At 33.5% G+C, this 18,793-nt stretch overlaps 1 protein-coding gene across 1 annotated transcript; it reads left to right on the top strand.

The window, feature by feature from the left end:
- The first annotated feature begins 3,016 nt into the window (after nt 1-3,016).
- On the top strand, nt 3,017-7,688 carry LOC143078833 (uncharacterized). Its single transcript, XM_076253821.1, has 3 exons — nt 3,017-3,191; nt 4,705-4,736; nt 6,709-7,688. Exons 1-3 carry the CDS (start codon nt 3,168-3,170, stop codon nt 7,634-7,636), a joined length of 984 nt encoding a protein of 327 aa, XP_076109936.1. The 5' UTR covers nt 3,017-3,167; the 3' UTR covers nt 7,637-7,688.
- The last annotated feature ends 11,105 nt before the right edge of the window (nt 7,689-18,793 follow it).

Here is an 18,793-nt window from a genome sequence, read left to right as displayed (position 1 = left end):
GTAGGTCACATTCATGAAAGGGAAGGGGATTGTAGTTACGACGTAAGGAACATATCCGATATCATTTGTGAAACGGTTATTCCATAACGGTCAACCAACTCGTGATGGCGTCCGTAAAATTTACGAAGGGATGATTATAACTTCACCATTTGGAACTCTTGGTTTTATAGCTTCCTTGTGAGCATCAACCCTCTATCAAGAAAATCATGATAGGAAATGCAAGCACGTGAATATCGTATCAATTGGGAGATATATATACCCCGTATGCAGGTGCTGATGGAATGTTGCTACTTAAAAATGGAAAGTTCACAATTGGAAAGCTGAAATCATCTCTTTTGTCGTAAAGTTTTGTTTTCAACCGATCCTCATTGTCAATTTTTAGATGTAATTCAAGATATGAGGCTGACTGAATTGTATCTGTAGTATCCTTTATCTCTAGTTCGATGGGATAGATGCGTTCCACATAGTCACCAAATTTTGAATTATTTAGTGAAAGAACATCATCTATATAGCGGAAAGTAAAGTTAAAGGATATTGCTAACTTCTTGTCTTTCTTCCTAAGAAGTTCCTGCATGAAGTCAGCCTCATAATAATAAAGAAACAAGTCGGCAAGTAGAGGGGCACAGTTTGTTCCCATTGGAATAACTTTGAGAACCATGATGAACTGCAGCGACTATTTCAAGATTCTGATATAAGCAAAAGGAAAAATACACAAATGCTTACTCGAGATATTATATCGGTTGAGAGTCAACCAATACAGTGTGTGATATTGAAAAATGTAGAACCTGATGTTCAGTGGTTGATATGGTTAATAAATGTTTCTCGTTTCTCGGTTTTTATTTAGATTAGACCGTTAGTTTTCCCGTTTGAATGGTTTTCTGCTAGTCATTTCGGGGCACGTATGAATAGCTTGCGGTTCTCGCGCAATTTTCACCAGTACTCAAAACCCTCCTTCCTTGATGGGTGCATTTTACATAGACAAATAAAATCGTATAATATAATCAAAATGAGGATGTTAATTTGATGTACTGTGGATTCATTTTTATTCGTGGTATACCAATTTTCGTGGGTTTCGTGGGTCACAGCGAACCACGAATTTAAGAATTCAACGAAGAATAATCCCGATAAATGTGTATGGAGTCGGATGTTTATTTCCGGTTATGTTATGCAGTTCTAGTATAGTGTTGACTAGCGATAAACATTGTAACATAACACGTGTTTTTTATTGAAAGAAGATACAAGTATTTTAATTAAATCAATAATAAATATATCGAATAACAGTGATAATTTACTTTTTAAAATTGATTAAAACTGTTCATGGAAAATAACTGCAAGTTGTTAATTACCGTGTCATAGTTTGGTTTACTAGTGATTGAAAATCAATAGGATTAAGTACGGGGATATTCCTCGTAGGTAATATTGTTTATGACAGGAACATTAATTTTCACACCTTTTACTTATATGACTGTTTATTATATCATGATTAGGGAAATGAGCTTTCAATCAAAAAGTTTTGATTGCCTTATAGAATTCCGACAAGCATCTATAAATTGTAAAACAAACAAATAATTAGTTGTCTTTGTCCATTATTGTAATAGAAGTTTTCAATGAACACTTTAACCTAAGATGACCAAGCGAGGATTTTGACAATTCAAAACTTTTTCAATGAATTCCTTCTTTTTTGTTTGTTTTATTATTGATCAAACCAAGGAGGTTATATGATCTCCTAAATCAAAAAGAAATCCACGAATTACGTATCTGAATTTTTTTTGTTTTTGTTAGCAGCGATCCACGAATTTACGTATACCACGAAACGTCTTTTTTTCTCTTTCCACGAAAATTGATACCCACGAAAATAAATGAATCCACAGTATGCCTTTTTGTGCTTCTTCGTTACATTTGTTGTTTTTATAGTGATTAAGATGATAACACAATGTTGACTGCTGTACCCCTATTTTTGACATTTTTACCTATTGTGTCTGTTTGTTTTGTTCACGCATCGGTTACAATATAATGGAATTTGATGCGACTGTCATACAAGTGAGAGGTTTAGCTAGCTATAAAACCAGGTTCAATCCACCATTTTCTACATTTGAAAATGCCTGTACCAAGTCAGGAATATGACAGTTCTTGTCCATTCATTTTTGATGCGTTTTGTTATTTGATTTTGCCATGTGATTATGGACTTTCCGAATTGATTTTCCTCTGAGTTCAGTATTTTTGTGATTTTACTTTTCTCTGCATGTGAACCAAGACTCCGTGATGAAGGCTGTACTTTGACCTATACTGGTTTACTTTTACAAAGTGACCTGGATGGAGAGTTGTCTCATTGGCACTTATACCACATCTTTTTATATCTATTGAACAAACAGACCGGCAAATTTTCAGATACAGGCATGTTATAAGATTTCAGGTTGAAGTATTCCGTTTTAACGAGATCGAAGCTGAAAGAAATTTTAATGCTTTCAATGGTATTGATTTAAAAGTCCTGTAAAATATCCATAAAATAACCATAAAATTTTAATAAGAAGTACTATTGCCTTGTCAAATTTATTATGGAAGAAAATAAGGACTTTGCACCTGAACATTGGATTATTACAATGCAGATATTCAATTAAATACTGCACATTTTGCACGTCAACGAATTGCGATCCTAATGTACTTGAGTATCGCCATGTACAGTATATCTAAAAAAATCCAATTACACCATAAAAGTTAATCAAAACATCAAAAACTTGTGAAATGACGATAAATTTAGCGTTAAGAATTTTAAATTCGATAAATAAATAATATGACCTTTAAATAAATTTAAATTTTAAATAGAAATGTATACATGTGCGAAGTTAGAGCAGATCTATTTATTACTGAAGTATTGTGACGGTTGAACTGTCCCAATGAGATATGATTTAAAACATCCTACACTTCAGTTAAAGGTAGTTATTGGTTGCCAACGACTCCTATGTCTACCTTGATCGATAGTAAAATGACACAAAAATTAGATTAAATTGTCTCTAGTAGGAGATAAAGATTTTATCCGTCAGAAATATATAAATCATATGCAGAAAGGATTATTTACAGTTTAGAACGGTAGAGCCACTGGAACTATTGTCAACCGTGAAAATCGGAGAATTTTTACTCATCGTACTACCGGATAACAGGAAGGAAGAATGGCAAGCATCAGGAAACTAAAGGTAAATCATACCTACACTATATCATAACTTTCCTGTTGTTAGTTGATGTCAATCACATCGGAATAACACATAAATCTGCGTACATTTGGTGTTTTTGTTCCACTGATTAACCCATAATTTAGTCCGAGTTCATCCCTGGTCTGATTGAAGATGAGGTTACTCTCACTGCGGTTTGTGTTTCTGTGTTTTTGTGTGTTTTTGTCATGGTAATGTTTATTTTCCTTGGCTTGTTGCCTTTGGTTGCCGCTTTGGCATATGTCTTCTTTTCTTTTGCAGTAAGCAATACACACAGCTCTAACCACAATACACATTTAGTTTAAAAACGCTCTGAAACTAAAGAAATGGCTTTTATTAAGCAAGGAATTTCATAAGCTTGTCTATCTCGACAACTTCTCCTCTCTCCCTCTCTCCCCTTTGCCACCAACCACTCTCGTTCTCCTCCATTTTATGTTTACTTCATCTGTATTATGTACATTATTTCTCCGATCTCCGTCAGTTTTCTCCTTCTTTTTTCTATCTAATATGAAAAAACACAAGTTTTATCAATTTGGTCATTTGAGCACCGAAGTAGAAGAAAATCCGAAGATATCAAAGAGATATTCAAACGTATAAATCGATGAAAAACTGACAACGCCATGTCAAAAAACTAAAAACTACCAAAACACATTCAACAGTAGACAAAACACAACCTAGAAAACTAAAGATGAAGCAACACGAACCCCACCAAAAACTGGAATTGATCTCATGTGCTCCGGAAGGGCAAGTAAGCAGTTCCTGCTCCACGTGTAACACCCGTCGTGATACTCGTGTAGGTATTAACTCAGCGATGAACATAATTCGTTAATGTCACATTTCGGGAAAGTGAATGGGATTATGTTGAGTACAATTGGAATGATAAATTTTATCTACCTTTATTAAACTAATTTCAAAGTTAACATTTGTTTGACAGTTTTAGATATCTATTTAAGCCCATTTTGGTTTTGATGCTAACAAAAATTTCAAATTAGTACTTTTGAACTCAATGAACTTCATTAGCAGTTGATTGTAAAAATATTATTTAAAGGAAATTTTTCAAATTATGAAATTGTTTGCAATATATAAATATTTAAATTTGAGTGAAAGATTTAGATATACTCGTGATAAATTCAGATAGAAATGAATCATTGTTGTTTATATGTGAATAGAAATATCGGGAAATTGATTCTTCAGATTAACATATCCTATTACATACTGTGATAGAAATATACAAGTATTGATTAAAAATCTTTCACAGTAAGAGTTATAAAATTCATTTCGTGGCAATTTATATAAAATAAGACCAACCGGAAAACAGTTGTAATACAAATCGAAATAATCGAACAGAAAATCTGCTGTCTGACATGAAATGAAAATTGGCCATTTATGTTATTTTGTTTTAGAAGTAATCGATTTCTACTTTGCTTCCAGGTAACATGCGTAAATATATTTAAAGAAACTATTTCTCAATTAAATCAAGTTTTATTTTTACTTGTAGTTTGCACGACAGCAACCAAAGAAACAAAGCAGGTAAGTTTAGCTACAACAAAAAAAAAACAATTTAGATTAAAACTACAATTTCATTATAAAAAAAAAATGAATTATATACAATTTCACTCAAGGTTTCATACGTCCGGATTTTTTTTCTTCGGTCAATAAATGTAACACTGGTATTTGAAATGAAATTGATTGAAACGAAATTAATATCAGGAATATGCTCATTTGGAATAAGCTCAAAATTGATAAATACATATGTATATTTTGCAAAAGTAGTTAAATGATAATAAAAAAAAAAAACCCGAAGGAAAATGTGTACATATATCCATCAATAACACAGAATCAGTTCATTTACGGCAAAAAAGGAACAGCGCAGATAACATGTAAACAATTACGCGGGATACCATAGATGTCAAGAAACTATGACAAAAAATATGATTGATTGATTGTTGAGGGTTAAAGTCCAGTGGCAAAATAGACGAAGCAGTCGAGAAAATATTTGACAATCGCTAAATATCAAATAAACATAGTAATGTACATACTGAGAATTTCGTGAAAATGCAACAACAAATATGCCACCGTATTTACTTGAATATCAGGTTTTTAACTACTGTTGACTTCTTGTCAATAATATATGACTTTCATGAAGCCGCATAAAACATTTTTCATTTTATCATTTTAATTGGTATTTAATTAATATTTATTTTGGTAAACTTTACACACGGCAGTCTTTGCATGTAATTCTAATATCGCTGAGAACTTGATTTTTAAATGACTTGGCATACAATGTTTAAATGCGGGTAAAATTTCATAAACCATTTTATACAATGATATATAATAATGTACCAATGGTATAAGTTAAATGAATTGATTGAATATATAAATAAGGTTAGTATACAACGAACAAAACATAATTCAATACAGTTTGTTAAAAAATGTTGTTCTGTCATACCTCTGTCCTAGGTAATGGGAGGACAACGCGCTCACAAACGTGTTTAACACCGTCTCATTTGTGTATGTGCCTGCCCCAAGTAAAGTTAGAAGCATTTGGTTCACTGGTAACCATTGGTTCATGTCTGTCGTTCGTGTTTTTCGTTAACTGTTTTCTCATTCTCTTTTATATTCATTTGATTAAATTTACTGTTTGCAATAGCATAAATTGTTCTATATAATAAGAATGTTCTTATCACAAGCAGAAAACCCTAGCCGTATTTGGCACAACCTTTTTCAACTTTTGATCCTCAGAGCTGTACAACTTTTTACCCCACCCTTTTTTTGACTTTCGAACTTTTGTATCTGGGCGTCACTGGTAATTCTTGTTTGGACGAGGCGCGTTTTTGACGTAATGAATTTTAAACCTGATGCCTTTTGTTATCTGTTGTTCGTGTGTTTCTTTGACTAATTCGTTCTCCTATTTGTTTGTATTGTGGTCCTGTATTATTATGTTGTCATTTTGATGTTATATTTAACAATGCCATCAAAGTGCGAGGTTTGGCATGCCACAAAACCAGGTTCAACCCACCATTTTTTTCTTTAAAAATGTCCTGTACCAAGTCAGGAAAATGGCCATTGTTATATCATAGTTCGTTTCTGTGTGTGTAACATTTTTACGTTGTGTTTCCGTTGTGTCGTTTGTTTTCTCCTACATTTGAGTGTACTATAAGACGTGTCACGGTACTTTTCTATCCCAAATTCATGTATTTGGTTTTGATGTTATATTGGTTATTCTCATCGGATTTTGTCTAATGCTTAGTCCGTTGCTGTGTGTGTTACATTTTAATGTTGTGTCGTTGTTCTACTCTAATATTTAATGCGTTTCCCTCAGTTTTAGTTTGTTACCCCGATTTTGTTTTTTGTCCATAGATTTATGAGTTTTGAACAGCGGTATACTACTGTTGCCTTTATTTGAAGGCCTACGCTGCATGGTCAATTATTGCTTCCTACCACTTTATTTTAAAATTATTGTTATAACTTAAAATACGCACAAATTTCCTTTTTACTTTAGATCAATGGAGCGTAGTCTCAAGTTCGCGAACTTCACGAGCAGACGAGCGATGTTAGAGCGGGAAAAGGCTATGGACGGTGCTAGAAATCCTGGAGTGAGCAAATATGGAACTACCTTAGTTGATGTTAATTCTAAACAAGACAGGGAATTATCAAAACAGTTAAAATATATCAATTCACAAATTAAACGGATGGAAATAGAAATGAAACAGAAAAAGAAATATTTCGTCAAAAAGTGTCAAGTTTTAAATTATGACCCTATTATATTAGTAGAAAGACCGCCATCACCGGAAGTCATTAAGAAAATTGTGAAATTAGCATACAGTGATGACGAAGACGACACCTATTTAGACCCAGAAAATTCTCCGCATTATATGAAGCAACTTCGTTCCAAAGTGCGCACACCCTCACTATTGACTACTATTGACGCTTTCACTTTGAAAACCAGCAATAAAAAGAATGTATGGGAGGAAGCAACAGATGACAAGGAACCTATGAAGTTTGAAAGCACTGTACGACCTTGTGTAAGACTTACGAGACGTGAAAAGGCAGATTTACAGGTTGGGTGGTCTTATCACAAGCCACGCTTGACACCCGAACACACAATTGACAATATAAATATGAAACCAAATTCTGCCAAATCGAACACACCAGTAAATGGAACAAACTTATTAGAGTTTAAACCCGAAAACGAACATTTTACAATAGAAAAACTAGGTGGTAGTGATGACGAGGATTCGTTTACTCCATTCATAACCCAAATGGCTAAAGTAAGAAGTCTAAGCGGACATAAACAAAATGATTCGAGTAAACCCCCTAAATCAGGGGACTCTAAATCTGTTAGATTTACAAGATCAGCAACAAGCTCTTCTGGAAAAAGGAGGCGAACGAAATCTACCAGACATGCTGTTTTAGAAATTACTGCATAGAGACAACAAAGTTACTAGCATTATATTAAAAATAAAGTTATTTTTGTATTAACAGTGCATGCATATGTCAAGCATTTCTAAATGTTCTATATGACAGATGGTCTCCTAAGCAAAACTATCTGGTACCTTAATATCAAGGGAAAAACAAAACAGTTTGACAGGTAAAATATAAAAAAAAAAAAAGAATATGACTGTCTTCCAAGTTGTCTTGATAAGAACAATTTAATCTACAGATACTTTTCTTATCTCGAATTTTCTCGGATACACTTGTCATGCTGATGAAGCATTAACTGCTTATTTCAGTGTTTCTGTTGTTTCGTGGTTGTCCTCTTATAATTGATGTGTTCCCCTTGGTTTAAGGTTGTAACCCGGATTTGTGTTCTCTACTTTCGAACAGCGGTATTCTACTGTTGCCTTTTTTATATACATCTAGAATATGTAATATGTATTAAAGGAGTAGACCATTTGGTTCTCAGGAGGGACACTAACAGTTTTTTAACTTAGTATTCGGCAACTTAAATGTTGGGATTTAGGCTGCATATATATATCTATATATCTTAAATCAACATCGATGAGACAGCAACCCGGCGACAAAAATAACAAAACAAAACATCAAGGGGGCAAAATCAGACAGTCATCTATCAATTTATCAAGCTCTAAATAGCTATAAAAGAGGGGCGAAAAACAGCCAAACTCATAGATCGAAAATAAATTGGCAACGCCTAGGCTTCAAAAGAAAAAGACAAATAAACAAATAATAGTACATAAGACAGATCAATATACAACATAGAAAACTAAAGACTAAGCAACACGAAAATTTGTGAAAACAGAAACAAAAATAATGGTACATGCTGTGTTAATTTTAAACCAATATCCTGTGTAATGCAAGTGGACTCCGAACTGCACTTACATTTACAAAACGTGGCTGTGTGTTCATTAATAGTGACTGCTTCATAAACACGTTGTTATGTATGTTTAGCCAAACTTTTATCGAAAGATACCAGAAGGACAGTCAAACTCATAAATCGAAAATAGAGAGTTATCTCATTGGCACTCACACCACATCTTCCTATATCTATTGACAACGAACTAAAAAAGAAAAAAAAGACAGACAGACAAATAATAGTACAAACGACACAACATATAAAACTAAAGATAAGCAACACGAACCACACCAAAAACTGGGGGTGATCTCAGGTGCTCCAGAAGGGTAAGCAGATCCTACTCCACATGTGCGACCGTCGTGTTGCTGATATTATTACAAACCCGATAAATAGTCTAATTCGGTAGGTCACAATCGTGGTGAACAGGGAAGTGGATTGTAGTTACGACATAAGGCACATATACATGAATTTTCATTTCACAAGCCACGTGTCACACCTGAAGAAAAAGTGTACAGTGCACAATCACATCGTAAATCAGCCAGCTCTAGAACATCAGCAGTGCAAACACTGAAGCCAATAGAATACTATGTAACTGGTCAGGAACATTTTAGTAATGCTGAAAAGATGAAGAATATTGGTGGAGAATATAAAGTTGCTACATTCATAACACAGTTAAGTGATCGAAGTAAAAATGAATCCGAAAGAATGAATACATTCAATGAACATAAAAATGTTCGGTTTACAAAACAGGATTGGAAAAAATGAAGAACACAATTGTATTCTCCTATTTCGTATTATGCATATGCTCATTTGTTAACGACAATTGTGTTATATTTATAGACCTATTTAAACTTTACAATCTGGCCTAGAGTGAAGTTCGAGTAATATGCTGACAATATAAGACATACTTCGTAAAAAAATACAGCAGGTATTTTCCAGCACCGAAACTAGAAACCTTGGATTATGGTATCTTTTTAATGAATATAAGATCCTAAGCCAAATTCGTTCACTCAACTTCCCATGTAGTTTTTCTTATAGATGACTGCGGAGCAATCTTTGATCTGGACTACAAAAGGGAGTGTTACAGAAGGAGAGCTGTAACACTCCCTTTTGTAGTCCAGATCAAAGATTGCTCCGCAGTCATCTATAAGAAAAACTACATGGGAAGTTGAGTGAACAAATAGTACACTACATATATATTACATGAACAAAAATTTAAAATTATATCGCACACCATCAATAGGTGCAAAACAATTCAAAAATAAAAACTTTTTGAATAAAAACATTCACCAATGAGTTGCGCAGAATTGCATAGCACATTGTTTTCAAGATTGAATTAAAAGAATCATATAACGACCTAATTTGTGGATACTTTCAACTCACATAGATCTAAATCTTCATTGGCAAATATTTACATTGGTGATTCATGAACAAAGAGTAGGTAAATTTTTAACTTTATTGTTGGAAGAGTGTTAAGAGTAGGAATCTACCCGTCCCTCCGTTTGTTCGTCATTCTTTCAGACTATATGTCCATGTGCATTTCACTTATTACACATAAGCGTCTTGAAATAATATTTTCTCTAATCTATATAACACTCTGACATGTGCAACACGTTATTCAATGAACAAATTCAGACAATTAAAAAAAGACAAATTAAAAAGCAAATGGCATCTACTGTACAAATACGGTAGTCTATTCCGGGGGTAGAAAAGCCTAAGTATTTCAAAAATTCAAAGTTTTACTAACAGTTAGTTTATAATTATGACCATATCAATGTAGTTCATGTCAATACAAAAGTGCTGACTACTGCGCTGGTGATACCCTCGTGGGAATTAAACTCCACCAGCAGTTGCATGGACCAAGTGGTTATAAATAAACTCATCATAGATATCAGGATTGAAATTTATTTTATATTTGTGCCAGACGCTCATTTCGTCTACAAAAGACTCATCAGAATGATCAGTGACACTCGAATAAAAAACTGATTAAAATTCTAAATAAAGAACGAAGTTAAAGAGCATAGAGGACAAAATATTACTAAAAGTTTTTTTCTAAATACAGCTAAGGTTGTCTTTTCCTGATGTAGTGCTTAAAAAATTCAAAATTTTGTTAACTGTTAACTTATATTTATGACCACATCATGGGATATTAGTGCTTATAATAATCTGTTATAGATCTTGGAATCAGATGTGGTGAAGACCATCTTCCTAGTGAAATTGTTTTGGCATCAGTGGAAACCTTCAGCTAAGTTCACATATGCCTGAGTTTTTTAATAATATCTGAATTACCAACAGAATATTCAAGATCTCAATACACGAAGACCTTTATGACCAAAAGAGATAGCAAAATTCATTAACGATAAACTTTGAATGATTGAGTTGGAACTTGTTTTTATTTAGTAATTTAAATATCAATTTGTTTGACACACATTCATTGAACAAAATCAGAAAATAAATTCTAACCATGGAAGACTGTGAAACGATTCGAATAAGCTAACTTTTAGTCCACCTATTACAGTTATAGCATAGAGCTTAATGCAACCATGTTGTTTTGTTCGTGCAATAAAATAAACACCTCAGGTCAATGCACTATTTGAATTGAATTAATCAGTACAAAATAAAGTGGTCAGTAGTATACCGCTGACCAGGCAACATCACCAAACCGATTAAGCATAAACAAAGATAACTATATACATTTAATATGAAACCAAGAACGTTAACTCTATCCATTTAAGATGACAATACCTAAAATACAGTACTCGAAATATTTCTTATTAGAAAACTGTGGTTTCCCTGTTTTTGACTTATAAAAATGAATATTAAGAATGTAAATAAACGCAACAGTTGTATACCGCTGTGCATAAGCCATGAAACATATTTTTCTCATCATAAATTGTACAGCTTCATACTAGTATTTAATATATTAATTTCCACCAAATATTCGTCATAGACGATCCATCAAGAGTAATTACATCAATGTAAAATTAGTAAACCAAAAGCAACAAAAGACATCAAGCTAAGCTCGTTAAAACATATATTCTAGCCATGTTTAAACAAAATCAAAATCCCATAGCTCATCGAAATTGTTCGGTTGAAAATGACTGTATGAAATGACCAACAACATATAATGGCAACCTATCCTACAAAATATAAGAGGTATCTGTAACCTCGTCTTAAATAAGTTGCGTTCAAATAGTGTTATTGTCACCATACTATAAAAAAATATACTCCCATTTCTCCCGTTAAACAAATTAGATTACAATGACAGTATAGTATGGTCAACAACATAGATAGCAAATAATCAGGGCAAAGAAGAAGAGCTTTCCGAAAAGTTGCAATCACAAGCTGTTATTGGAATTAAGCAATACCATATGTCCTATGAAAATGATCGGAACAAAATATTGGAATGATACAATCAAAAACACAGGATAGTTAGTTATATTACTAAATATAAGAGCTTATTATAAAAAGGTCGAAAGGCTGTTTCGTTTCCAATGGTCTCTTGTTTCAATACGGAAAAGAGGTGTCAAGGTCCATTTAACATACTGTAAAAATATTTAAATCAAAATGGCGGAATAAAAGAAAAGAAAATACTGAAGTCCAAGGTAAATTTCAAAAAAATTGCAAACAGTCTGACAAGTTAAAACAACCGTCATATTCCTGTGTTTTTTTTCTGGCATCTAATTGCCACACAGAAGTGTGCAGTCAGAATGTGTAATGGTCACAAAATAAAAAAAAGTTCTACAACTCTTTTTTAAAAGAGGGACAAAAGATACCAGAGGGACAGTTAAATTCATAAATCGAAAATAAACTGACAACGCCATGACTAAAAATGTAAAAGACAAACAGACAAACAATAGTACACAAGAAAAAACATAGAAAACTAAAGACTGAGCAAAACGAACCCCACCGAAAACTGTAGGGGGGGGGGGATCTCAGGTGCTCTGGAAGGGTAAGCAGATCCTGTTCCACATGTGGCACCCGTCGTGTTGCTTATGTGATAACAAATCCGGTAAATACTCTAACTCGGTAGGTCACATTCATGAAAGGGAAGGGGCGTAAAGAACATATCCGATATTATTTGTGAAACGGTTATTCCATAACGGTCAACCAACTCGTGATGGCGTCCATAAAATTTACGAAGTGATGATTTCAACTTCACCATTTGGAACTCTTGGTTTAATAACTTCCTTGTGAGCAGCAACCCTCTATCAAGAAAATCATGATAGGAAATGCAAGAACGGGTATATCGTATCAATTGGGAGATATATACACCGTATGCAGGTTCTGCTAGAATGTTGCTACTTAGAAATGGAAGGTTCACAATTGGAAAGCTGAAATCATTTCTTTTGTCTTAAAGTTTTGTTTTCAACCGACCCTCATTGTCTAAATATAAGTCAAGATATGTGGTAAGATCAAAATGATGATACAATACTGTCAACTACACATAGTGTCATAATACTCTACCAAATAGAGAAGCTTTCTGTACAACGGCCTCAAAGACGTTACGTTCACAAGGACCGTGCGAGGGCTGAAAAGTCAGTCAAGGTCGTTAAACACTTCCATCATCAACTTCACAAGGTGTTTTGTTACTATACTAACCAAACGGACATATCAAACTGACAATGTAAAGTAAAGAGAATATAACAACAAATATTCCCAGCAACTTTGAAAGATATTTGTCAAATGGTTTGTTAGTATTTGATGTGAAGCAAACAGTAGGGCGGAGACCATTACCATATCACGGTGGCACAAAGAGCAAGGGATAATTAAAGGATAATTAAAGGGAACTTTATTAAAGATAGATGATAGTAATATACCACAGAAAGCATCTGAAATGTTTAAAAAAAAAAAAAAAACAGTCGAAAAACTTATGGAGACCATAAATAATATAGCACCATTTAGAAACAGCAGAGAAAATAATGCAGAAACACGAAAGCAACATAGGAATGAACAGACATCAAAACACCTAAAAGCAAAGCAAATATTTTTTCAAGACAACTGACGAATACAAGACAAAAATAATATCACCAGCGATGTTAATAATGGAAAAACGAACCCACGATCTTGAAAATCATATATGTATTAGAAATGCTTCAAAGTGCAGATTTGTATGTTATCCGAAATGGTAAATCAATTCTTAATCCAAATACTTTTCATATTCAGCTTCCTTTGTATACTGTTCAAGGAATACCTCCCAGACAAAGGGCATTCATGAATCCTCCTCATAGCAATTTTCTCAGTAGACATGTGCTATACATAGAATGCAACACTATTGCTACTTGATGCAAACTCATTTGCATGTCTACTCATCCGATGGAACAAGTGAAATTATGGAAACATGCATGAGCAATAAATCTATGGTAGCAATACACAGTTAGGGAAAAAACTTAAAATTGACACTCATAATTTTTAGACACTCTTTTTCTCTTTATTTCTAACAAATATGGCTTCATACTTTTATTATGCATGTGTATATTTATAGAAAGAGAATCTTCCATAGATTTGATTTCCAATAGTTATAACGGTGAAATAAAATCTCTTTTTGGTGTAACCATGGCATCAATCTGCATTTATTTGACACAAAATATTGCAAAAAAGTGTTAACATGTCACAAAATTCTCCAAAATTTGATCCAAAGGAAAATTTCAATCAATTAGAGTGATACCTTTCCTGAAACCATAGACATTTATCTATCAGGAGGTCAAAACAAATCATATGAATTTCTGCTCGTTTTTCCATAACTAGAGGCTCTCAAGAGCCTGTGTCACTCACCTTGGTCTATGTGCATATTAAACAATGGACACAGATAAATTCATGACAAATTGTGTTTTGGTGATGGTGCTGTGTTTGTAGATCTTACTTTACTGAACATTCTTGTTGCTACAGTTATCTATATCTATAACGAACTTTGCCTAGTAATAACAGTCGAAAATATTTTCTAAAAATTTACAAAAACTTATGAAAACTGTTAAAAATTGACCATAAAGGGCGATAACTCCTTAAAGTGTCATTTGAAAATTTTGTTTATGTTGACTTAATTGTAGACCTTTCTCTGCTGAACATTATTACTGTTTACAGTTCATCTCTATCTATAATAATATTCAAGATAATAACCAAAAACTGCAAAATTTTATTTAAAATTACTATTTTGGGGGCAGAAACACAACAAGGTGTTGTCTGATTTGTCTGAAAATTTCAGGGCAAATAGATTTTGATCTGATAAACAGTTTTATTCCTCTTCAAATTGGCTCTGAATGCTTTGGTTTCAGAGATATAAGCCAAAATCTACATGTCACCCCTATGTACTATTTTTAGCCCTGGCGGCCATCTTGGTTGGTTGACCAGGTCACGCCACACATTTTTTTTTAAACTAGATACCCCAATGATGATTGTGGCCAAGTTTGGGTAAATTTGGCCCAGTAGTTTCAGAGAAGAAGATTTTTGCAAAAGTTAACGACGACGGACGCAAAGTGGTGAGAAAAGCTCACTTAGCTAAAAATGAATTGAAAAGATCGAGCGTCAAATCTTTGTTGGTAAACTCTACAATAAATTCTGGACCTATGGGCGGTACGGATAGGAAAATAGGGACTGTCAAACAGAAAAATGGCATATTAAACATGGTATAAACAATCTAAATGTTCATATAAACCCAATTGGAAGGCTATATTATTTTTCAACTATCCAAAAATCTATTTTATTGTACAAAAAACTTTCATATTTTAAATATTCACAATGGCCATAATGCGAAACTAAACTTCTAACTGTGTATTGCTATCTATATATATTGATAATAAGGATTATGTACCCTTGTATTAATTCAATGCCAAACATATGGAAATTTATAGAAAATCCACAGCCTTTCCTTTTGTACTCTCATATTTGGCAGTTCGATGCTTGATTGATAGAAGATTATTGCATGCAGTGCTAGCAATGATTCTCTGAAAACAAGATTATAAATTTAGATATTGGTTAAAAAAAAATAAAGATATGAACCTATTTAAGTACACCTTCTTTTCTAGGGTGCGCCCGACTTTAGTGACTCAGCACGAGGTGTTTGGCAATTTAAAGGTTGTCTAGGACTTTTTGTAAACAATAAACGCTAGCACATCATAGAACAACAAGTGAGTAATCTAGGTTTAACATGTTTTAAGAAAAATCTCTGTATTTAAGTCTGTGGATTTTCTACAAATGTCTTGGTTTTATTTTTACCAAATTCACTTTTTCTACTAAATGCAATAAAACTATAAATAAAAAGCTTTGTTCGAAGTTTCCCCTTGGTATATGGGTCAATATCCCTAATGAACCTTGAGATGAGAAACACAGATTTGTGACTCTCATTAAAAAATTAGTCCGCCATACAATTGTACATTGACATAAATGAACTAGAACTCTTGTTTTATAGAGCTGATGTGATGTGAAAAAAGCAAACAAAAATAAACCTGAACAAATAATTACAAAGGACATATTTGTAATGATTTTTATGGTCAGAATTTTGGGATTATTTCCGGAGGAGAGTGACCTTTTTCAATATATTTCGGGGTTGGTCCCTTGACGGAAAAACAAATCACACTTGCCACCCCGAAAATCGCTCCACACATGTGCTAGTGTCTCAGCTTCAAAATGACCCATCATACATATCCAAAGATATGGCCTGAGCAACAGAAGAAAACGTTAACATTACCTCCTATGGAGAATCTATTACGCATATTGCCCCATATGTACAAAATGGCACATCTCTATTATTCATTATCATTGCTGTTTTGATACTAAATTGCCGTTTGAAAAATTCGTAATTCACAGGGCAAAGAAAGGAATCATAAACCTGAACATAGATACTCAACCTTATATTGCAAAAACAATAAGAACACGGCAGAGAAAATTGCGGGAGAAACTTATTCTCAACGTTAGTATTACCGAAAGCAGGGCCAATCTCATTTCACTCGCTTCTTAAGGAGTTGAAAAAAAAACCAACAGTAACTCAATTTGTAAATATCAGCAGTCCACTCCTAAAACAACACAAAGAGTCTGGTGTTTCCCAAAACTTAATTAACCTCTATTGCATGGTATAAAATAATCATGTATCTACCTTTTTTGTGGGATCCGTAATTTCAGGGAAAATCAGTTTTATATGATACCTTACTATGACAATTATTGGTATTCACAACTCACCTGGAAACTCAACTATACCCCAATTACGCTTACCTAGGTGGAAATCCTGAATTAGAGCTTCATATTTATTGTGGAAATATCTTTTCTAGGCGGTTTAAATCAGATATGGATACTAAAAAAAAATGTTCAGAGTGCACAAAATCTAAGTCTATTGACTCGTGCAATGTAATTAAGATAGTTGTCTCTGTGTCACAAGTATTGCCCGTTTGGATTTAAAATTTAAAAAAGACAAATAAGAAGAATTTGTCCTGCTTTGTTAATTACTGGCCGCCGGGCGGAGATACAAATATTATCTGTTGTTTGGAGGTAAAAATTGTACTATGTTCAAACATACTTTAAACTTTGAAACTGACATAAGCATGCTTGCTTTTTTTTTTTTATTGATAACACATTTTCAACAATCACATCAGATTGGAACCCATGGAAACTAACTGTGCTCCCATTCTTAACGACTTGTTCCATTATTCATATGAGGCAGCCTTCATCCGGGAGCTTCTGAGGAATATTAATAAGAAGCTAGCATTATCCTTTAACTTCATGTTCCACTATATATGCAGTTGATGCCACCACATTGAACTATTCAAAGGTTTGGTAACTATATTGAACGAGTCTATCCCATCGATATTGAATTTAGGATGCAATAATTACTGTTTAAATTGACAATGAGGGTTGGTTGAGAACATAACTTATGGCAAAAGGGAGGATTCCGGCTTCCAAATTATGATCTTTCCATTTCTTCATAACTTGGCAACATTTCAGCAGCACCCGCATATGTGATACTAGTATATATCTCCCAGTTAAAACGATATTCCAGAGATGAATTTTTCAATAATTATTTCATTGATAAAGGGATGGTACTTATAAAGAAGCTGTCATACCAAAAACTCTAAGTGAGGTTGACGTCATTACTTCGAACATTTCACGGACGCCATCACGAGTTGGTTGTATGTAAAAGATAATCTGTTTCACAAACGACAATGAAAATGTTCAAATTTGCGTACCAATCCCGTCCTCTTTTCCCCGAATGTAACCTACCGAATTAGACTAACACGTGTAAGCAACAAAACGGATGTCACATGCCACAAAAATAACCCGGATGGGAGTTATCAGTGGCAAGTCTCAACATTAGACAAGGAGAAACTCATTTGTATAAACTATGTTCAAACCTAATTGAAGCACTCGAAGCTAACTGAATTGGATTTCATCTAAACTCACTTACCTGTGAAGACGTTATTGTCCTGCTAAGTTAAGATCCAATTGAATAGCATTTAATGCTTCATTTAATTGCAAGATATTTAGAATGCATTTCAACACCAAGATAACATTTAACCTCAAGTAATACACTAAACGTGAAAAAATCTAACATATCTAGGATTTCATAGATTGAACAAAATACTTTACAAGATAACAAACAATAACTGAGCAATTCCATTATCAAAATAAGTTGTTTGATTTGTTTGAAAGTATCCTCACTTATAGATCTTGACATGCTGATCGTTTGTACCCGGACTGTTTTGTAATCACAGTTTTAAACTATGACAAATAATCCCAGAAATGTAATTCGTTTTAGAACCTTCTTCTCTAATGCGAATGTTAAATAAGCTTGATATACATACTGGAGGTTTGATGAGATGAATGAAGCTGGTAAATATCTGTTTGACAACATAATGTACGTTTCGGCAATGAAGTTATCTAAAAGTTGTGGCATTCCTATTGGCACCAATTGTTCCCCTTTAATAGCAGATTTGTTCTGGTTATGTATCACACTTCATGGCCAAAGCAATAAAGACCTATTTATATTGAACTTACATGAGTGTAACCTGTGTATTTCTGTTAAATCAAAAAGTCGGGTCATCACCACAAAGTCCTTTAAACCTTTACTAAATTCTTCCATAGATACACATATTTGGTTTCCAAGTTTGTTTGTAACTGAAAACACTTAATTCTAACAGGGTAGCACATTCAAACTTGTGTGTTGTTTACCAACACAAGGTTTGGTTTTTCTGGCTGTAAGTGGTATTTTTGTCCTAAATCCATTGGATGTAGGATGTGTACTGTTTGACATTTTAGATAGCTAAGTAATATATATCTATATATGTAT

Source organism: Mytilus galloprovincialis, chromosome 6 (assembly GCF_965363235.1).
Source record: "Mytilus galloprovincialis chromosome 6, xbMytGall1.hap1.1, whole genome shotgun sequence".
Taxonomy (NCBI): Eukaryota; Metazoa; Mollusca; class Bivalvia; order Mytilida; family Mytilidae; genus Mytilus; species Mytilus galloprovincialis.
The sequence above is the reverse complement of the archived record's forward strand: the minus strand, read 5'-3'. Positions and strand labels throughout refer to the sequence as shown.

Excerpts from the sequence above, each read along its gene's own strand:
- LOC143078833 (XM_076253821.1), top strand. The coding sequence starts at position 3,168 with ATGGCAAGCATCAGGAAACTAAAG. Across the intron at positions 3,192-4,704 it reads CAAGCATCAGGAAACTAAAG|TTTGCACGACAGCAACCAAA; the intron begins GTAAATCATACC and ends TTTTACTTGTAG. Across the intron at positions 4,737-6,708 it reads CAACCAAAGAAACAAAGCAG|ATCAATGGAGCGTAGTCTCA; the intron begins GTAAGTTTAGCT and ends TTTTTACTTTAG.